At 43.0% G+C, this 22,952-nt stretch overlaps 1 protein-coding gene across 3 annotated transcripts in view; it reads left to right on the top strand.

Moving 5' to 3' along the window:
• CELSR1 (cadherin EGF LAG seven-pass G-type receptor 1) overlaps positions 1-22,952 on the top strand; it is a 184,023-nt gene that overhangs the window by 123,399 nt on the left and 37,672 nt on the right. For all 3 annotated transcript variants that reach the window (XM_077338234.1, XM_077338233.1, XM_077338232.1), the window contains exons 6-14: positions 9,414-9,571; positions 11,197-11,360; positions 12,538-12,663; positions 13,526-13,692; positions 16,166-16,351; positions 17,040-17,153; positions 17,601-17,775; positions 19,105-19,246; positions 20,606-20,726. In XM_077338234.1, coding sequence (XP_077194349.1) covers positions 9,414-9,571; positions 11,197-11,360; positions 12,538-12,663; positions 13,526-13,692; positions 16,166-16,351; positions 17,040-17,153; positions 17,601-17,775; positions 19,105-19,246; positions 20,606-20,726 — 1,353 coding nt within the window. The remainder of the gene's footprint in view (positions 1-9,413; positions 9,572-11,196; positions 11,361-12,537; positions 12,664-13,525; positions 13,693-16,165; positions 16,352-17,039; positions 17,154-17,600; positions 17,776-19,104; positions 19,247-20,605; positions 20,727-22,952) is intronic.

The following is a 22,952-nucleotide window of genomic DNA, read 5'->3' as shown; positions in this document are numbered from 1 at the left end:
AAATGTTTTACAAAATTTAGGCCCTGGGCTTTCCTGGGAAAAAGAAAGGATGAGGTATATTCTAGGCTCGAGAAGATCTTGTCTCATTTGGCAGATAGTGTCATTATGGGTGTGCATTTTTTCCAGTCAAAAGACAGCAACATCCAAAGCTCACTGTCTTTAATGAGCATGGAGGAAGAAGGGAGTGGATGAGACACATCAAAGGAATCAAAGTGTTTGTGCATTGCATTCATTCTTACCTCTGGCGATCCTTAGAAATTGATCCTTACTGTGAAGTATTCGCTGTTCTTTTTGCTGTCTTCTCTTAAATACGTTCCCCTCCCCCCACCCTGTTCTCTGTAGAAGCTGGCACTTTAACAAACAGGAGAGTTTCACATTATTGGCTCTCTCCCAGAAGATTTCCAGTTGCCTAATTGATGGCTCAAATCCTTGAGTCCTACAAACTGACATTTCAAGGCGTTAAAGCTCCGTCTGGTATTTGTCAGCTTCTTTACCTTAGGGTGAAAATGTCACACCTTTCCCCATTTCTGCAGCTTTATTTGTTTCCAGTTTGTTTAATTTTCACTCAGGCTTGACTCTGATAACTGTGATCAGTTGAGAAGCCCAGCAGATAATGAGATTTTTGACTGCTGAAGCAGGTAGGTATGGCCTGTGATTCTGACAGCTTTGTTCCCTTTCATATTGTTGTGAGCTTTAACCAAGCTGGTTAATGGAACTGAATATACTTGAATCTGAAGGGCACTCTTTGTTTCTGCAGTCTCTGCTCCTAGCTTTTATGCAAGTGAGAAAGCAAAATCTGGGACCTCTAGGAATATGATCCTCTTTAATCACTGCTACAACTGGATTCCACCCCCTCCCGAGGGTTTCACAAATAAATGAAATGAAAATGCTATATATCCTTTCAAAAGTCAGTAGGAAACAGATTTTCTTTGACCTTTAACCACTTGAAACCGTGAATAAATGATCCACTGGCAGGGAACGCCTCCACCCGTTCCCCCCCTTCCCCAAGCTGGTACTATTTACACACGCAAACGTGGACTTGCTTTTCATGTTGATGCCATTTCTCTTTGTTTTTAAAAATATTTCAGTGAATCTGGATGTCTGGGAGACTTTGTTTAAAAGCAGATATGTAAAATGTCCTGCTGTTTAAGTGCCACTGAAGTCACTGTGGCTTGACTCAGTGCAGGATTTCAGCCAAATCTGGCAACTTCAGGTTTCACAGGATGTGTTTATGTCTGAGCTACTCAAACACTGTGCATGTGTGAAACAAATTAATAAAGTGTTCACATTATCTTCTTAGAATGCTCAGCTGGTTTGTGCCAAACATGATGACATTTGTTTTGTCTCATTTTCAAGGATATTCAGTAAAAAAGGGTGATTGGGCACAGCCAGAAAACACAGGAGAAAGCCTAGTAGCTTCTCTCCAACGTATAGCCCCATGAGGGGTGCAGAAGATGGAATAATAGAATCATAGAGTTGGATCTCCAGTGTCATCTAGTCCAACCCCTTGCAGAATTCAGGAAATGGCCACAAGAGCCAAGCACCTATACAATCCCTTCTGTCCTCCCACTTACAGTCTACCTAAGCTCACAGATTTAGCATTTCTGTCAGATGGCTATCTAGCCTCTGTTTAAAAACTTCCAAAGAAGGTGAACCTGCCACTTCCCGAGGAAGCCTGTTCCACTGATGAACCACTCTGTCAGGAACTTCTTCTGGATATTTAGCCAAAATTCTTTTGAGTTAATTTAATCCCATTGGTTGTGGTTCGTCTCTCTGGGGCAACAGAAAACAACTCTGCTCCATCCTCTAAGTCAGTGGTCCCCAACCTGCGGGCCGCGGCCCGGCGCCGGGCCGCAAAAGCCATGGCGCCGGGCCGCGGCTCCCCTTCCCCGCCCCTCCCCCCCCGCAGTAAAAAACTTCCCAGGCCGCACGCTTGCAGCCCGGGAAGCTACTTACTGCGGGAGGGCGGGGAGAGGGAATCAGGGCCGGGCCGCGCCCGCGCGGCCCGCGGGTGCGGCCCGATCCACGGGTGCGGCCCGCGGGCGCGGCCGGGCGCGGCTCGTGGGCGCGGCCCGATCCGCGGGTGCGGCCCGCGGGCGCGGCCCGATCCGCGGCCGCGGCCGGGCGCGGCTCGCGGGCGCGTCCGTAAGCGTGGGAGTGGCCTGCGCGGTCCCTGCGGGCGCGGCCCAATGCCCTGCCGGTCCCCAGCCTAATAAAGGTTGGGGACCACTGCTCTAAGTGACAGCCCTTCAAGTACTTGAAGATGGCTATCGTATCACCTTTTCCCCAGGTTAAACAGTTCCCTCAAGAACTTCTGTTGCAGACAGTGGCAGAGAGTGGGTTCTCCAAGATCATGTGATTCCCAAACCAAGGAATATTCTGTTGTTTTTTTAAATCAGTTATTGTCCAGCAGCCCTAGGGTCATAAGTGACAGGGAATCAGTATCTGATCCATAGGGCTCCTGGTTCCAACCCTGCAGTTCTAAACTAAATCAGAGTTTTTTCATGTCCTATGTTTGTCTTTCACAATAACGGTATGTGCCTCAAATGTACCCCTTCATAGAAATTATGTCAGCATATGCAACCACAGTTTTTAAAATCAGTTCTACTGTTTAGAATGATAGCTTCTCTAGAACAAATTCCACATCATTATGAAAATGATTGCAACATCTCATCACTGTCTTTTATCTTGCAAATGCTGACGTTGGAGTAAATAACTAGTCTAAAAACAGTTGTGGGCATTTGGAATTCTTGCATAGCTGTTCTTATGTCAGGATGTCAGGCTCTTTACCCTATCCAGGAAGAATTACCAGTTAAATCTTACATTCTTGTTGTCATTTTGAAAGAGACTTGATGTATGATCTAACTTTTCACACATAACCTTTCCCCTTATGCTAATTTAAATAAATGTTTGTAAAAAAGAAGTAGAAAGTGATATTACTTTTGTGGATCATTGTGTTGTGTGCTTGCTTGCAAGGGATGTGTGTTTGCAAATATATGGATTGGCTATGTCTTTACTGGGTTTATGCATACTGACAGCCATATGCTTTCTGTTGTAATTATATAAAATAGACCCGAGCAATGTCAAAATATATGTGAAATCAGTAATTTATGTTGGCAGAGTCTCAATATGCAAAGAGGATGGAGCACCAGGTCCCTTAAAATAATAAAATAGTTTTATTGTGAAGAGAGAAACAACTTTGTATAAATAAAAGTGAGAGGCCTATAATCTAACAATCTCTCACAGTCTGTCTGTTGAGGATGCAAACAGGGAGGAAGTATGCTCAAAGGAGCAGGAAGTCTCCAATTGAGCCAATCAGGACATGGGAAGAGATTATCTGGAAAATATCAGAAAGTTCCTAATCTAACTATGCTAAATGCACATCTCCTCCAAGACAGTCTTCACATTTGGTTCAGTTGTGCACATTGCACATCTTGCATATTCCAACAGTTTAAAGGGTATGTTTTTATCCCCCCTTCCTCTAAGGACTTCAGGATGATAATTAGGTTCTCCTTTCTTCCATTTGATCCTCAAAACAACTCTGTGTGAGATTGTTTAGGCTGAGAAAGAAAGAATGCCCTTGAGCTATCCAAAAAGTTTCATGGCAAGTGGTGATTTGAACCAGGGTCTCCCCCAGTTCTAGTCTACCACTAACCACTAAGGGACACTGGCTGTTTTAATTAGGTAAACAATAGTTATTTAGGAAAGGAAGTAATAGTCCCGGTGGACTGAGCAGCTGATGCGTATTTTCTGTCTGTAGGCAGAAGAAATGTAACATAACCATAGTTCACCATGAGTTCTAGGACAGATTTATAAGTTAGGAGTCTCTGAAACGCAACAGAGTCTAAAGAAGAAACAATAAAGAAAATGGAGACAACTTTCTGTGGCACCATTGAAAACAATAAGACCAACGAGAAACTAGCATATTTCCTGTAGTTGATAAATAACTAACTTCTACCAAAGCCAGTCATGGGAGAGAGGGGAGAGTTCCCCAAGAATGTGTCCAAACTATCAGAATCCCCTAATAGAGAAAATAGCAGAAAAGAACCCTTCATGGACAGTGAAATAGTCCTGTGCAGTGTTACTCCTGTTTAAACCAGTTGAACTTGGACCTGGTTAACTCTGCATAGGATGGCACTGTTGAGTTTGTAGGTAGTGGCCTTAAGCCAGGGCAATGATGTTATGGCATTCACTCTTGAGAGACAGCTTGGCATAGTGCTTAAATAGGGTGGCCTCTAATCTGGAGAATTGGGTTTGATGCCTCACTCCTCCACATACAGCCAGTTGGGTGACCTTGATTGTTGATTGTTGAAAGGAGACTATTCATCATCTATCAGCCATGAGATTTGGAGAAGAGGGAAAGATGGCAGGCAGAAGGAACAACTCAGCCTTTTCAGGAACTGGTTGGAGCTGGCCGTGGCTTTTTCCTCATCCTGTTCACTGGTTGCCACCCAGCAATTTTTGCTTTTATTTAGTAAATGGTTGGTTTAAAAAAAAGAAAGAAAGAAATCGAGCTTTTCAAGGCAATTATTAGCAATTAAGCCCTTGCTATTCTAGCCTACCACTTTCTTCTTATAAAAACCCGTCTTTCCAACTACATGTGGTCTTTGAAGCCTGAATCAGAATCTCTTTTTGCATTAATTGCATGTGGGAAAGCATCAGGAATGATGTTTTCAGCACCGCAAGTGAGAAGCACATTTTCAGTACCACAAGCAGGGACTTTGTTAAATAGCTTCCCTTAACAATAATAGCAGTCATGCTGGTAAATGCATCTGTACAACACTGAACACTCATGAATGCAAAGCAACTGTATATTTCCAGCTAATGAATGATAGCTTTCAAGGAACCTAAGGTTTAAGAGGATAGGCTCTGGGAAAACGAACAAGTTTTTTGGGGGGGGGAGGGGTTGGGGGGGGCTGTGTGTGTGTTTTTCAAATGAGCTGTGAAAGCCATCATCAGATCAGTGCCCTGGAACAGCAGGCGAGTTAAAATTGAGCCACCATACTTCTGCCATTGACTGTGTCATGCAGCTTTATAAGCATCCTTGTGTTTAAAGTATCCCTCAGTTCAAAGGACAGCTTCTCACACCGCATCATGTGTCCCACTGGAGATATCCAAGCAGAAAACAAATTCATGATGTGTATACTGTGAAGGCTGCATACATTTGAAAACAGCTGTTCTTCCCCCTTTAACATGATTTAAATAAATAAATAATAGTATTCACTGGTTATTAAAAAAAAAAGCACAACAACCTCTGAATAAAGCACAAGACAAATTCTGTCTGAAACACAAACAAGGAGTGTGTACGGGAAGCCTTTTGTTAGGACCCTCTAGAGCAGGCACACCCGTAGGCCCCAGATTGTTTCTAGGTCAGCCCAAAAGCAAAATGCTTTCAGTTTGAATCAGGAATGGCTTTACTACTGGGGGGTTACTCAGCCTCACCCACCTCACAGGCTATCTCTTGGGGGGAAAGAAAGACTTGGAAAATGTAAGCCACTTTTGAGATTCCTTCAGGTAGTCAGAAGGGGGGGGGGTACAAAAAGCAGCTGTTCTTTGAGGAGAAAAATTAAAATATATATTTCTATGGGGATGACTTGGTACCAGGAAACAATTTTTCAAAAATTTATCTATGCAGAAATAAATAGAAATACAGTTATAAATAATTGTGATTTACATGTTGGTATTAGTTTAATCTCTACTCAAAATCATATGTGTAAATTGTAGCTGCTGATTGTTGGGATTGTCATATACTGATTGCTAAGTTATAAACTGTTCAATACAAGTTCACTGTTAAATATTTTTGTTTGAGTCAAGATGTTTATTGTATTTTTTTTTTGCCATGACTGCAAAATATTTCCCAGTACACTGCACCTGCCCATTCTTCCTTGCTTTCATCATCATGCATTCTACTGCTCTGGCACATGGCCTTTTCTTCTGAGTGAATTCTGGTGCAGTGTAGCAGAGAATTTCTACTAAAAGGACGATAATACATGGGCTTCATGGTGCTCCTATGACATTTTTGAAAGTCACTGAGCTCTGTTGGGTTTTCTTCTGAGCAAACAATGTTGTTCTGGTTAATTTCTTCCTTAGATGAGACTGCCTTTTTTACTGAACTGCCCCTCCTTGTGGCCAGAACTTTTGTGGACCTCTCAGTAGTAGAGTTGACTAAATGAGCTTGGGAGTGATATCTGAAGACTGAAGCTGTGCTTTTTCGCTCAGAATATTGCCCCTGATCAATGTGTGTGTATGTGTGTTAAGTGTCATCAAGTTGCTTCTAATTTATAACAATTTTAGGAATGAATTAATGACCTCCGAAAAGTCCCATTGTTAATATCCTGGCTTAGACCTTGCAAGGGCTTCTTTGATATTGTCAATCCCTCTCATGTTGTGCTGTGATGTAAACCACCCTGAGGCTTTTAAGAAGGGTGATATAAAAATTGAATGATTGAATGAATGTAATGTCTTCCATTTTCCCCTGCTGCCTGTAACTTTTATTTATTCATTCATTCGTTCATTCGTTCATTCGTTCATTCGTTCATTCGTTTATTCATTTATTCGTTTATTCGTTTATTCGTTTATTTATCATACTTCTATACCGCCCTCCCCGGAGGCTCAGGGCGGTTTACATTATAGAGAACCATGACTCATGACTCATTTTCCAATTTTCTGGTCTTCTGAATAACAAAACGTTCATTCTCCCATGGTTTCACAGTTCCGTGTGGTTATGAAGCAGTTATGAATTATATGGATCTTAAAAAAACATTTTCACATTTGAACTTTTGTTTTAGACTTTGCTAAGATATATGTTGTTTGCCTATTTTGATATCTTTAAATAGGACAGGGTCCTATTAAATAAAAGAGTAAGGCCACCTGGGGAGGAGTTAGGGCGGGCCCTGTCCAGGATAAAAACTCAGAGGGCCCAATCAGGAGCCGCAAAGTGGCTCCTGATTGGGCCCTCCGAGTGTCCATCCAAGGCCAAGCAGCCAATGGGGAGGCGTGCAAAGTGCCTTCCTATTGGCCCCTCACCAGGACAGACCAAAATTCCATTCACCTAGCCCAGTCTGGCTGCCAGTCTGCTCCTGACCACCAAAGGGAGAGGAGGTCAGTAGGGTTGCCAAGGGGGATGAGAACAGAGGCTTGGACAGGCTGCGCCAGCCCTTTTCACCCCAAGGCTGTCCTAACTGCCATGTCCAACTGTAAACTGCCTCAGAACCCTGACAGAGCTGGCCGGAGGCTGCAGAGTGCTCCCCCTCCCCCCTTCAGGCCTGCTGCGAAGGAGCCTCTGACAGGCCCTGACTGAGGGAAGGAGGCCTTTCCAAGAGCAACGCAGGGGAGCCCGAGGGCCTTCCTTTTGAGGGGGAGGGACTTTCCCCTTCTGCCAAACAGTTGGCTGACAGGGAGGCCACAGAAAAGCCCCTTCTCACTTAAAATACTGCTCTGGCCGGAGGTTAGACACAGCCAAGCCATGTGTCTTTCTTCTTTGCAACTCTCTGCAGATTTGAGGCCACTGCACAGCGTTATTCTGCAGAAAAAGATGGCTCTTTTGTCTCCTGTTTCATCTGCACAACAACACTGTGCAGTAGGCCTCAAGTCTTTCAATTCAACAACAACCTGTGTGGGAAGCCTTAAATGTTTCTTCTCTACCACAACCCTGTCCAAAGTAGACCTTTCTGCCTGGGGAGCTGATCTTTATACTCTGCAGATGAGCTGTAATTCCAGGAGCTCTCCAGGCCACACCTGTAGGTTGGCTACCCCTGGGTTGGAAATATTCCTGGAGGTTTGGAGGTGGGACTTCAAAATCGTACAATGCCTCAGAGTCCAGCCTTCAAATGAGCCATTTTTGCCTGCAGTTGGTAGGGAGTGGTGCAGGGGTGTCCCTCCTGGCGTATGGGCTATGGCCAGCCCTTACCAGCAACTGTTTGTGTTCTGGGGCGCAGACAGGCAGACCAGCATCAGTCCTGTGAGTCTGGAAAGTGCAGGAAGATCTAAATAAATATTTACAGCCTGAAACTAAATAGAGAACAAGTAAATGTCTGGAGACACATCGTAACTAAAATAGTAACTGGCAAATAACCTTGGCCTGGCAAATAAAAAAACAGTATTAAAAACCTTACTAAGGTCAAGACTGCTGTGCACAGACAGTCTTCCTCTTAGGGCTGCCAGCTTCCCTGTGAGGCTCGCTACCCCACCTCCCTCATGGGGAGTCTGCTATGGGGAGAGAAGGGGAAGACGATTGGAAAATGCTTTGAGACACCTGAGGCCTGCTGGGTCACTGCGGCCCATTCCCAGTTCTCTCAGATCTCTCACAACCCTACGTACCTCACAGGTTGACTATTGTGGAGAGACAAATGGAAAAGGTGTTTGTAAACCGCTTTGAGACTCCATTGGGTAGTAAGCAATAGGGTACAAAAATCCGTTCTTCTAAGGAGCAACCATGAAAGAAGCATGTGGGCACATAACATTTTACCAACAGTGAAAATATGGGAGACAGAAGGAACAGGGTGGACACCTGTGTACTGTGACTACCCTATGTGTATTAGGGCAGAGGGGCATTTCGGTGAATGTGGCCTAATTCACACAAGAAGGGAAATGACGCAGAACTGGGGGGAATTGGTTGCCATGTAATCTTCCCCTAAGAAGAGTCTCCAGTCTGATTTTCCCTTCACATATCTGAGGACATGGCTCTGGAAAGCTCATCTGTAACCACTATGCCACAATTCCCAAAGGTCAGTCCTCTCCCACAATCAACGAACATTCCACACCACAGGTTCTTGACACCCATATCTCCACACCCATGGCCTCATTTGCCACCATGCCACCACAACCTCCCACACAACACACATGACAACCCCATGCCCTTACAGACTGGACAACTCCTCCCCTTCCTCTTCCCACTGCCAAGCTCTAGCACCCGTTGTATTCTTGGAGACAACAGGCTTTGCCCCTAGTTTATAATAAAACTAATGGAGACCCACCATGCTCACAGGGAGGGAATCCCTCTCCCCAGTTGCTGCCAAGGGGGAGGGAGACTCGTAAGGGGGATCCTATATTCCCCCTATGCCCAGCCTGGCACGACTCCTCTGCCCAGCATCCTCCATCACTGCTGGGCCTTGCACAGCTGCCAGCATCCTCTGTCAATACTTCTGAGCCTTGCACATCAGCTGGGCGACCCTCTGAGATAAGCTACGTGAATATTGAATTACTGACCAAAGGTCACACAGCAAGCTTTCATAGAGTGAAATTTTAGTCCAACGCTCTAAGCATTACGGCATACTAGACAATATATTTTTTTCTTTACACTGCTTGTGTTAGTCCTGCAAAGAATATTTTTGGGGGGAGGGGGAAACCTTACTTTATGATTGTTCTACTGTGAAATGAAAATGGATTTTCTCATTTTGTTTTTGTTCTGGAAGCCCAACATAGGAAGACTAGGCATTCCTCATGGACCTTCAGGAGAAAAGGTGGCAGTCGTGGCAGTGGATAACTGTGATATAGCGGTGGCTGTGCATTTTGGAAGCCTTATTGGGAACTATTCCTGTGCTGCTCAGGGAACACAGACTGGCTCCAAAAAGTAAGTGTTTTTTGTTTTGTTTTTAATATTCCTTTCCTGAGATTGGCTACTGATATGCAGTGGACCCTTCTTCTCTCCTGGATTTTCTTCGGTCGGGTGAACTAAACCCTGTTTCAAATGTGACTACAAGCAAGAGTTTTCATTTGTTTATTAAAGTCAAATAAAAGATAATCACACAGCAGTACTTTCTTACCCAAACATAAAACCACTCAGGGCTGTACAGTATAGAAATATTGAATTTTAAAAGTATACAGTTTTTCAAAAAGTACACCCCTTGTCCTAGGTTTACAATCTAAGTCAGGTTTTCTCAGCCAGGGTTTTGTGAAATCCTAGGGTTTCTTGATGGCCCTGGAATGGTTTCCTGAATGAACAAGAGTTATTTATTTTTTATATTTTTAAAAACATGTTAAACAGTTATCAGGAGATATGACCATATATGGTCATGTCGACCCACTCCCCCTACCCAAAATGGCCAATGATGGTCCTGAGTGGGCGTATAAACAGTTATGCTTCCCAACCATATTCTGTACAATCGTACCACTTTCTCAAAGCCTGAAGAATGTTTTATGGGTTTCTCAATGGTAAAAAAGTTGAGAAATGCTGCTCTGAGTGAAAAACCCATAAATAAGTGGGAAGGGATAAGGAAAGACGTGGGAGGACAAAACTGCTGATGTACAGTATTTCAATCAATGGGAAGAGACAGGAACATCTATATGCCTTGAGGTGTTTTATAAAGAACAAAACTGGCTGAATCCTGCACATATCTGAGGGCAGTGAGTTCCAAAGGAAAGAGGCAGCCAAATTTTGTGGGTGGAGGCATGAGGGAACAGGTGTGATCTTTACTCTTACTGGAACATTGATATCAGAAGAATGCAGATCTCTAGGACAAGTCTGAAGAGAAGTTAAAGAAGAAAGCTAAGCTGGAGTGACAGAGTGCAAATATTTAAAAATAAATACAATGTTTACTCAAAAAGAACATTGCACTGAATGTAAAACAACTGAAGATCTCAGTTTGCACGTTCAACCTCTTGCAAGTGAAGGTAATCAAGTAGAGTCACTAAAATTATCTGGGGAATAAATGAGAAATGGAGCATCTTCCCATTGAGTGTTTGGGGCTTTTTTGTTTAAAAGAAATATTATCTAGGTTATGGTATAATAAAATTATAAAGGAAATAAACTGAGAATCTGTCTGTCATACTCAGATTGCGTAACAGACAAAAGGAAGTTCCGTTCACACAATGCATAGTTAACTTGTATAATTCATTATCACAATATTGCACATTGGCTTAGATAGCTTTTATTGCTGGGTTAAAAGAAAACAAAATAATTTAGATCAGTCAGCATCTGGTAGCCATGGTTGGCAAGCTGGTAAATGTGCCTCTGAATCCAAGTTTCTAAGTACAAACAAGGGGAAAGGAATGCTGCCTCTATGCCCACTTGTAAGCTTCTAGAAGAGTTGTTGATCGATCCTGAATGTGACACTGAAGGACTATTATTTTGGTCTTTTTCTAATTCAGGAAAGAAAGGACCTATTATTGTACTGAGCTTCTTTATATAAAGAGGGGTGTTTTTTTCTGGGGGGGGAATTTCTGCAAATTACCTGACACTTTTTTCTTATTCATTAGGTCTTTGGATCTGACTGGCCCCCTGCTCCTGGGTGGAGTGCCAAACTTGCCTGAAGATTTTCCTGTGCACAACAGACAGTTTGTCGGCTGCATGAAGAACCTCTCCATTGACAACAAGCCTGTTGACATGGCCAGCTACATCGCAAATAACGGCACTCTTGCAGGTACAGAGCCCTACACTGTAGTAACATGTGGCATACTCACCTTGCATTTCAACCTTTTAATTATGCACAATAAAGAAATCTAAGACCTCTGTTTTCCTAGGTACGTAAAATGGCTGCCAGGGCTATCTAAAAACTTTGTTCATAAGTAGATTACTAAATACTTTAATGCATATAGGGTGGAATCCTCTGTATATATTTATATGGAGTGACATTGGCCACCAGCCTTTCCTGCATACACTCTATTCATTTTAACACAGCCTGTGCAATCCCCACAGTAATTAATGGTCCTTCAGTGAGAAGAGCATTTGGTGGATTGAGCAGCTTTGATGTATGAGTATCTTTGTCCATTAAGGACAGAGCAATAAATTGGTTTCAAAAACTGCAATTCTTTGACCATTTATTGTGAGTGACACAGTTTGGGTTATCTGAAGATTAAGTGGCACTTAAGGAGTGCCTGCATTCTGTACTATACAAGCACTTTGCACTGATGGAAAGTTTTTGTAGGAGTCATGCCACCATGTGCTTTATATATGGCTGCAGCATCATTCAAGACTGAGGGCCAGAAGTTACCTGTGCTGAGATTCTTGGCAGAGCTCCCAGTGATTTTTTTGTATGCTGTTACCAGACACACAGTAGATAGGGAACATGGCACAAGGGGAGAGGAGGGTCTTTATGATGTTGTATTTTGCCCTAGAGTGTAAACATCTCCAGGGGATTTTTATAGGTCAGGAAAACAGTTCCTCCTTTCACTCCACAGTCATGATACAGATTGGCCTACCATATGCCAGGTATATGACTTTCCAAAATCCCAGAAAACTTTGGAGACAGAACTCCTAGCCTGGATTGGCCATGAACTGTCAGTCTAGAGAGACTCTTTGTTGCATAATGTTCCTCCTGTTATGTAGAAGTCTGCTCTTAGGAACTTTTCAAAACTGCATGGTCCAGCAGTTGGGATTTTTAAAGGAGCAATGGAGCTCTTCATGCAATGCTCTGCCCCTTTCCCTGGATTGCAGTCAAGGCCTCTCTGCTGCTGCTGATGGCAAGAACAGAAGTGCAGACTTTCAGAAGCTTAATAGTAAGAAATATGCTATAGCTTGCTCTTGGCATGGGCGGAACAAGCCACATGCATAAAAGTGCATAACAATTTAAGGCTGAATTGTTTATGGTGACATTCTAGGCTGTGCTGCTCAGAAGAAATATTGCACCACTGACTGGTGTCAGAACGGGGGTGTCTGCAAGGACAAATGGAATACCTACTCTTGCGTCTGTCCCTTGCGGTACGGTGGGAAAAACTGTGAGCAAGGTAAGCCTTTTTGTCCTTGTTCCACTTGGTGAGTAAAACATCCCGTAATGTTTTGAGCCAGCTGGAACTGTTACAGGCTGCCTCCTGATTGGGTCTAAACTATTTGGGCAGGCCAATGAGGTAGTGAGTGAGCAGTCAGTTTGGGTTTTAAAAGGTTTCTGTATAATGTTAACTCCTTTTGCTGACAAAAAAATCACTTAAAAAAGAGTTGCTTTGTTTTATTATCAGGAGACCACAAATCAATTACTTATCTCCCATAAAGGGAAACAGGTAATGTCAGTACAGAATTCATAGCAATTATAGTAAAAGAGAACTGAGAATTGAAGTGGTGGGACTGCTGGGCTTAACTTTCTCTGTACTCATGATTTAACACAGGCTGTGTAAAAAGCAGTCATGGATTTATAGGGATTTGTCAGATCCCTTAATAAACCTTTCTTTTAACAACTCACCTTGAGTCACAACAAATCAGGATTTATCAAACTTCAGATAGTTTGAAATACATGATGATATTTGCATACCCAAGAGATCAGAGTGTAATATGTTGCCTGGAAAACCTTAAATGGAGTGGGTGAGATCTAGAATTCCACTAATAAACTCAAGAATATTTGCCTAATTTTCTTTTTTTCCCCTGCAAAAATCCTGCACATCTTTACTAAGGACCCTACTCACATTCACTTTTTATAGCTATAGAGTGTCTTAAGTGAGTTCTTAAGGCAGCTATTTTAGGTTACTTGTTAGAATTTGCCTTCACGTTTGCTCTTTCTTTATCGGTTCAACAAAGAATGATTCAAGAAAGGTTTTTTTTTTTATATTTGAAAGCTTTTAGTTAAAAGTCTACCCCACCCCCTTCTCTTTGTTCCAGCGATGCCTTTCCCTCAGTACTTCACAGGAGACAGCATGGTCTTCTGGCATGATCTCGATATCACTATTTCTGTGCCATGGTACATCGGCCTCATGTTTAGAACTCGGAAGGTTAATGGCATGTTGATGCAGGCAACGGCAGGAGTATCGTCCAAAATCAACATTCAGGTACAAATTTGTACATTGATGCAAGACAACTAGAACACTTCCTTAAAAAATTAAAGATAACCCAAACTTAAATACTTAACAGGTTTTGAGCACTAAACTTAAATACATGGCATTAAACTATAACAGATTTTGAGCACTAGCTCAAAGACTTTGTGTAGTAATGTAACGTTCTGATTTTTAAAATATCTGCTTCATTAAATAATTTATACATTGTTATATATACTCGGATAAATTTGGAGAGCGTGGGGTCTGTAAATATACTATAAATATACATAAGAAGATCCCTGCTGGATCAGACCGGTGATCAATCTAGTTCAGCATCCTGTCTCACACTGCTACATCAACTGATAAATAAAATAATGGAAATACCAGAAAGAGTGATACCAGAATCATGGGAGCAAGCTGCCATAGCTCTCATTCACAAAGAAGGGACTGACCCAACTCTGCCACAATCATACAGACCAATTTCATTATTGAATATGGATTACAAAATTTTTGTTAAAGTTTTAATGGAATGACTTAAGAGATATATTGGCGATGTTGTTAATGTTGATCAAACAGGTTTCATGCTGAAAAGGTATATGAAAAACAATATCTGCTTAGTATTGAATGCAATAGACTATGTACACAAGTCACAGCAATGTGCTCCCCTTGTTTTTTTAGACGTTGAAAATGTGCTTGACAATGTTCAATGGAAAGTTTTACAGGGAACCTTGCAAACCATGAACTGTGAGGAGATGTTTCTGAAATTAATCTAACAAATTTATTCAAAACAGGAAGCTAGAATCTTGGTGAACAAAATGCTTACATATGACAAAATTCAGATTATGAAAGTACAAGACAATGTTGCCCACTAAAGGCTACTATGACTCACCTGACAAGAATCTGGAGGACCACAGGTTGACTACCCCTGGGTTAGAAGATGGTTTACATAGTCTTTTGTAGCCCACATAAAAGGTCAAGAAAAAAAACGAACCTAAATCCTTGGGCCCTTATGTTAATAAACATCGGGAATAAATATAAACATAGAATAATGGGAAATTCATCTTTGTCAAAATCTTTGTCAAAATGACAAAGCACAACAGAAAAGAATAGGTTCTTTGAAATATAAAGGCGGAGTGGGGCCCTGAACTCACGGGTGGCCATGCTTTGCGAAGGGCACAGCCACGGCCGGGAGTACAGGCCGCTGCTGCAATCACAGGCAAGGTGGCGGTGGGCAAAGAGCAGGGCTGCCACATGGATGTGGCGGCCCTGCAGCCCTCATGGGCGGCTGTGATTTGGGAAGGGTGCGGCTACGGCCAGGAGCACAGGCCGCTGCTGCGCTTGCAGGCAAGGCGGGCGCGTTGGCGGCGGGCAAAGAACAGGGCCGCAGCATGAATGCAGTGGCCCTGCTTGCATGCGGACAGGCCCATCCCCGGGCAAGGCAGCTTGCTCGGCGGACAGAAAGAAGCAGGGCCGCCGCGTCTTCGATGTGGCAGCCCTGCTTCTTTCCTGGGGCGTGACCCTGTGTCGCCACCCTCTTCCTGGGCGGCACCCCCCCTCCCCGGGCAAGGGCCATAGGTGGGCGCTCCTTTCCCAAGGGGGAGGACTTACCTGAGAGCGAGCTCAGAGGCGAGGACAGCTGCCTCGCTGGATGGCTAACTCACCGGAGTGCTCAGCCGAGGACGGGCCAAGTAGCCAATGGGGAGTGCTTCACACGGCTCCCATTTGGCCACTTGACCCTCGAGTGCCACTCGGAGGGGCCAATTAGGAGCCACTTTGCGGCTATTGATTGGCCCCTCTGAGTTTTTATCATGAACTCGGTCCTCCCTCTCTCCTCCCCTTTTGCCCTTAGCCTTTTATTAATACCGCTCCGCAGGAGCGGTTACAGATATAATCTTGGATAATTAAATCTGTTTGCCATAATTATCAATCTAGATGTTATAGACAGGAAGAAACAGAGTCCAAAGGTTTAATGTAGGTAGAAGAAGAAGGAAGAGGAGGAGGAGGAGGAGAAGAAGAAGAAGGAGGAGGAGGAGGAGGAGAAGAAGAAGAAGAAGAGTTGGTTCTTATATGCCGCTTTTCCCTACCCGAAGGAGGCTCAAAGCGGCTTACAGTCGCCTTCCCATTCCTCTCCCCACAACAGACACCCTGTGGGTGGGTGAGGCTGAGAGAGTCCTGATATCACTGCTCGGTCAGAACAGTTTTATCAGCGCTGTGGCGAGCCCAAGGTCACCCAGCTGGCTGCATGTGGGGGAGTGCAGAATCGAACCCGGCATGCCAGATTAGAAGTCCGCACTCCTAACCACTACACCAAACTGGCTCTCCAAACTGGTAGAATATATATGTTCAGGAAAATATCACTATGAAGGTTTTACAATTCAAAAAGCCTTAAAACTTATACAGAAAGTAGGCATATTTGTTTGTATGCAACAAGAATTTAAAATAAAATGATTTTTCAGGAGTGAACAATGGTTATGTTTGCTTTCATCAGATATTGAACAACTATGTGGTGTTTGAAGTCTATGATGGATTGAATCAGGTGGCAAGTTTGAAGATGACCCAATCGCGAATGAGTGATGGAGAATGGCATCACTTGTTAATAGAGTTGAAGAGTGCAAAAGATGGGAAGGACATTAAGTATTTGGCTGTTGTGTCACTGGATTATGGGATGTATCAGGTATGGTGACATCAATACTATTTTGACTTTATTGAAGGCATAACAGTAAGTCCAAGAAGGGCAGCAATGAATAACACTACATGGCAGCAAAACTGTGGAGTGCCTTCCTTAAACATATTCATGTAGCACCTTGATCCCATTCTAGATTTCAATGGCTCAAGGGACAGGGACAATTTTTACCCATTTTTCCCTCCTGTGGTTCCCTGAAACACATTCCTAAAAACTGCTCCCAGGAATAGGACCTATAAAGAATAGCTTAGGTGGAAAATCAGAGGTCAATGAAAATTGATCCCCCATGTTTGTACACCCGTGCATGCCTAGGTGAGATTTCCAATAAATCAGAAATCTCCCCCTCCCAGTAATGCACAATTAACTGCACCATGCTATATTTTTCAGCTGTTCAGAAGTCACAGAGTCTATTGTACATTGAATACCATAAGAAAATGTAGTTCTGCATGATGTCCATCATTATGTGACTGTAAAAACAATCACTTGTGCAGATTTCAAAAACCCTGAATTTAAATCAGTTAATAAGAGTAATTGGAGCACAATGTGAACATTTTATCACTTCATAGTCACTTTATGTTTATTCACGATGGTTATGTTGTTCTGCATTAGTTAAGTGCTGTACTGTAACTGAGAATTTATTAGGATGCAACAACCTCATTTCATCTCTTCTTCTTTTTAGAGTACTGTACAGATTGGAAACCAGTTGCCAGGACTAAAAATGAGAAGCATTGTTGTGGGAGGTGTCTCTGAAGACCAAGTCTCAGTTCAGCATGGTTTCTATGGTTGCCTACAGGTGAAAACTAAAAAAGAGTAACTGCTTCTGTGTCTGAGATGTTCCTCTTTTTTCTGCAGCCTGACTTCAGGGGGAGGGAGGCAAAAAAAGGTGCTGTTGTTTTGCTTTCTGCATCTATTTTACATTCTGTTTTGGGATAACTTAAATTTGGACATTGCTCTGTTAAATTGACTGAAAGTACTTGGCACAAACTCACCTGAATTACTTTTAGGGGTGGATGGGTGTATCAATGGGTGCCATTGATTTCAGTGAAAGTAACTCTGTTTGGATTGTATCCAGTTATCTGATTGCAGATAACTAGATTTTTAGAAGTCTGGCTTCCAATGTAGGAGTTCCCATTGACTAACTCAATTTTTGGTATGAATACTGAGATGCAATTGCACCACCGTGTCTTACCTTGGAACACAAAGGTTAGTCTCACTGTTTTTACTTCTTCCCTCCTTTTAGGGAGTGAGAATGGGAGAGACATCCACACATGCAGCTACGTTGAACATGCATCAGGCTGGGAACATTAACGTCAAGGAAGGCTGTGAGCTGGGCAATCCCTGTGATCCGAACCCTTGCTCCCAGCGCAGCAAATGTACAAATGAGTGGGACAGCTATTCCTGTACTTGTAAACCAGGTAATAATGGCTGGTAGCAAACTAGTCAAAATAATAAGGTACCTGTGCATTCCAAAATTCTCTGGTTTCAGCTATATTTAAAGGATTTGGGAACTATTGTAGATAATTTCTGCCCATAATCATGTAAAGCTAAGAGATAAAACACATTTTACATTTGATACATGATGAGACATTGGTCTCTGACCCACTTGTAGCCAAATGTTAAAGCAGGGGCTAATGTTCAAAAGCAGTATTCTTACCCTGTTCATCTCCAAAGAGGTAAGGAGGGGCTTCAGGCTTTCTTCCTGAATGTTAGTTCTTGTGGGAGAATTTCCTCCCCACTCCTGCAGCTTTTTCTACTGGTGGAAACTGCCTGGGAGGGAGGCCTAAAGCCTTTGTTACATTTAGGTTGTTTGGGGCAAAAGAGATGTTGAAGGAGGTATTTAAAGCCTAGTCCCCACTCTAACCTTTTATTATGAGTTGGGTCAGACACTTGCTTGCCAAGATGTGTCAAACGTAACTTCTGGTTTGGCCTTAAGATCAAATAGTAGGTATCCATCACTATCTAGAATGGTAACTTGCAACTCTCTCCTGTTTTCAAATACTACTGTATTGGCTGTATTACTACTATAATGGATCCTCTACAAGATCACAGAATGTTGGGAAAGTGAAGAGTGTAGATCTAATGGAAAATAAGAAAAGAAAACAGATCAGACATTGGAATAAAGAAGAAAAGTGGGTACTGAAAAACCAGACTGATACAGAAAAAAAATCCCTATCTTGTTAGTGGTGGATGACTATACTGTAGTCACAAAACCAAGAATGGTGGATGCTTGGGCTTACATTTGTTATAATGGTTAATTAATTGACAGTACTAAGAACTGAATCTTCAGTATAAAAAGATATTGTTCAGACATTCATATCCTGAAGAGCAATACCAGTCACTGGTTTTCCCATCAATAAATGGTAGCATAAGCCTTGCATACACCATCTTTTCAGTGGGGGGGTTACACCCATGGAAATATTAGAGGTGTTGGGGGAAGGGGCATTTTATTCAGCCATTTTCTAAACATGCAAAGGAAATAACTATTTATATTATTATAAAAAATAACTTTTATATTTAATGTCTTAGGCATAAAAATAAAACAAGTGACACTAGAAGTATTAAAAAATACAGCCTTTCAGCACTTTCAAATGTAGCATTTGTAGATGTCTTGTAAGGGCAGGAGAATTTACTGATAGCTCCAGAGGTATAATTAATGTGTTCACTTAAAATAGATTGGCTTCCTGAGATACGCAAATCACAAGTTATACAGAGGCTGTTAGACATCTATAACCTTGTCTCCCCAGGGTATTTTGGGACAGACTGTGTTGATGTATGCAGCCTGAACCCCTGTGAACATGTCTCCACTTGCGTGCATAAACCAAACTCTTCTCATGGATACACCTGTGAATGTGGGGAAAACTATTATGGCCAGTACTGTGAAAGCAAGTAAGCAAATCTTTTTGATTCCCTATTTCTTTTGGTTGGTATAAAGTTGTGTGGCATAGGAAGCTGCCTTATCCACCGTGTGGCCTAGTCCTGCACCCTGCTTTCATTCCTTTTTTTCTGTATATATGTAGATGTTCATTTTAAAATGTCAGGATATACTTTGTAGTTCTAGCTTATTCATATTCATAATTATTAATAGTTACAAAAATAAAGGAAAAAATAAAGGAAAGCCCCTGCCTTCTCTTCCTGTCTTCCTCCTTCTCTCTGCCACCCCCATCTTCCACTTGCCTGTGCTCTCTTCTGATTTGGGGGCAAATGTGAGGAGGAAGCAAATGAAAGCAGGAACAACTAGTAGCAACATGGCAGCCTCCTCCTGTTCCCTGCTCCCTATCTCTTTCCCCGGCGGAGGTGGTGGACACAAAAATGAAGAAATTGGTGCTGAGGGAAATAGAATCTCTCATAATTATGTACCCCTATGTGTTTTACATGCCCTTTTGTCAGAGGGAATCTTTCAGGTCTTTTTAGTTCAGTTTCCATATATACACTAGAGCAAAAAAGATCACATGTGTATGTGTCTCCCTGATGGAGGTGGGAAACAGCAGCATAGCCTCGATGGCAATGAGGGAACTGAGGAAGGATCACTCACCCCATCTCCATCGTGAACAATTTGGGCGGGAAATATCAGCACTTGCCTGAGAGGAGGGAGGATTGCTCCAAAGTGCATTGGAAAGCTCTAGAAAGCTGGACTGAACATACACAATCCCATGTGTGCTGTGCAACCCTGTTTTTCTTCTCAGAAGCTGGAATTTTGAACCACAGTTTCATCTGGAGAACTGTGATTTGTTTTTGTTTATTTTACGCTTCTTATGGCATTTGAATGCAGCCATCTGTCAAGGAGCCTTCAAAAAAGAAAACAATCATTACAACAGGAGAAATCATGTCATTCCTTTTTATAACTTTTCACTAAATTTTATAAAGATCTGCCATAATTTAAAATACCTGCTGATGTAGAATTATGTAGAGGAAGATATAAAACAGTGGTTCTCAACCTTCTTAGGCCGCGACCCCCTTTGGCTGATTAAGGAATTTAGAAGCTCCAATAAACTGCAGCACAGACACAGCAGCCGTGGTGCGGCAGCATAGCGGCCTCAGCGACCCCTGGGGAAAGGGTCGATCGAACCCCTCAGGGGTCCTGACCTCCAGGTTGAGAACCACTGATATAAAATATGGTCATCACTGCTTTGTAACCTCCATCTGTTTCATCAAGATTTGGGCATTTGCATCAAGTCAAGTTATGCTTCTGTGGTGTCAGTATAAGAGAAGAGAGCATTCCTCTTGTTTCCCCCTTCTTCCTTGTAGAATTGATCTGCCTTGTCCTAGAGGCTGGTGGGGAAATCCTGTTTGTGGTCCATGTAACTGTGAGATCAGTAAGGGATTTGATCCTGACTGCAACAAGACCAATGGAGAGTGTCGGTGTAAGGTAGGGGACAAGACATAACATAAGCATTGTTTTACCAATGTTCATTGCAATGTGGGCAAGCTGTTACAAATGGCAGCCATCTTTCTTGTTATTGATGATTGTTTGCATTAAATCTGTGGGTTCAGTAAGACACAGACACTTGGCTCCAACAACCAAACAGTTTTACTGCAACCAAAAATACTGAACACCAACAATCAGAACTGTGGAACTTATATGTATATTTGCAGCTCCCATCTAGACATGGGATTGGCCATTAACATAGGCCTGTGATTGGTCCTTAAGTCTCTTTGCTGAGTGGCTGTGCCTGGGAACAGGAAAATCTCTGACTACAGCTTTGGATCTCAGGCTCAGCTGTATTTTCTTTTTGATTGATTGATTGGATTTCAGAGCCACACTTCTAAAGAATCTCTGAATGTCCACAGATACAACATAGAATCATAAAATCATATAATAATAGAGTTGGCAGGTACCTCTTGGGTCATCTAGTCCAACCCCCTGCAATATGCAGGACATTCACAACCCTATCACTCATCCACTCTATCCTGCCACCTATGTGAACCTTCACAGAATTAGCCTCTCAGTCAGATGGCTATCCAGCTTCTGTTTAAAAATCTCCAAAGATGGAGAAGCCACCACCTCCTGAGAAAGCCTGTTTCATTAAGAAACCACTCTAACTGTCAGGAACTTCTTCTGGATGCTTAGATGGAATTGTTTTGCATTAATTTCATCCCATTGGTTCTGGTCCATCCCTCAGGGGCAAAAGAGAACAACTCTGCTCCATCCTCTATATCAACAATCCCCAACCTTTTGAAGGTTGAGGACCGCCTCTGGGGGTGAGGAAGAGCCAGCAGCCCGGGTGCCACGCACATGTGTTAGCACCCCCTGGTGGTGAAAACGTGCATGCGTGCAGCTGCCCCCCATGCGTGTTTTCACTACCAGGCGGCGCTAGCGCATGCACGGCAGCTTTGCGCATGCGCGTTTGTGTCCGCCAGCGTGCCAGTAGCCGCACCTGCCTCTTCCCCCCCTCTAGCAGCAAGAAGCTTGCTGGGCCGCAAGCAAAGTGGCTGCTTTGGTGCCCGCTTCTCTCACGGCCTGGTGAGCTTCTCGCTGTGGGAGGGGAGAGGCAGGCGTGGCCGCCGCCGGCCCACTACCGAAGCCTTCGCGGCCCGGTACCGGGTCAAGGACCAGGGGTTGATGACCCCCACTCTATATGGCAGCCTTTTAAATACTTGAAGATGGTTATGAGATCCCCTTTCAGTCATCTCCTCTCCATGCTAAACAGACCAAGCTCCTCCAACCTTTCCTCATACATCTTGGTCTCCAAACCCCTAACCATCTTTGTTGCCCTCCTCTGAACATGCTCCAGTTTGTCTACATCCCTCTTCAACTGTGATGCCCAAAACTGAACACAGTACTCCAAGCGAGGCCAAACCAGAGCCAAGTGGTACCATCTTCTCCTGTGATCTGGACATGATATTCCATTTGATACAGCCCCACATCCCATTTGCCTTTTTAGTCACCAAGTCACACTGTTGACTCATGTTCAATGTGTGGTCTACTAAGACTCCTAGATCACACATACTACTTGTCAAGACAAGTCTCCCCCATCCTATATTGGTGTATTTGGTTTTTCCTAACCAAATGCAGAACTTTACATTTGTCCCTATTGAATTTCATTTCATTTTGTTTAGCCCAGTTCTTGAGCCTATCAAGATCATTCGGTCTTCTGTTGTGTTTGCTACCCTTCCCAGTTTAATATTGTCTGCAAATTTAACAGTTTGCATCAACAAACAATCAACAAATAAACAGTAAGTGGGGGCAGTCAAAGCTCCCTGCTGTGTGTACATCATTCTTTGCAGTAGAAATATGTAAGATCTGGAAGGGAAATGTAATACTTTTACTCTGTGTTCAGGGATACTCTGTGAATCTGTACTTAAGTCTTACTTAATCTAATAGTAAAATGACTGGACCCTGTGCCTATAATCAAAGTAGCAAGCAAGCAGATCTGCTCAGAAGTAAATCCCATTTTATTCATTGGGACTGTCTATTGTGAAAGCATTGTTAGGGTTGCAGCCCAAGCCACCTGCAGAAAATCTGTAGATCTGTGTATACAAAAGGAGCTCCCCAGGATTGCTCCCCAGGATGATTTTGTACAACAAAAGAAAAATAAAGATTTTTTTAAATACTCTGACTTGAGGAAACACTAAGTAGTGGAGAAGAAAGAGA

This window comes from Paroedura picta, chromosome 5 (assembly GCF_049243985.1).
Source record: "Paroedura picta isolate Pp20150507F chromosome 5, Ppicta_v3.0, whole genome shotgun sequence".
NCBI lineage: Eukaryota > Metazoa > Chordata > Lepidosauria > Squamata > Gekkonidae > Paroedura > Paroedura picta.
The sequence above is the reverse complement of the archived record's forward strand: the minus strand, read 5'-3'. Positions and strand labels throughout refer to the sequence as shown.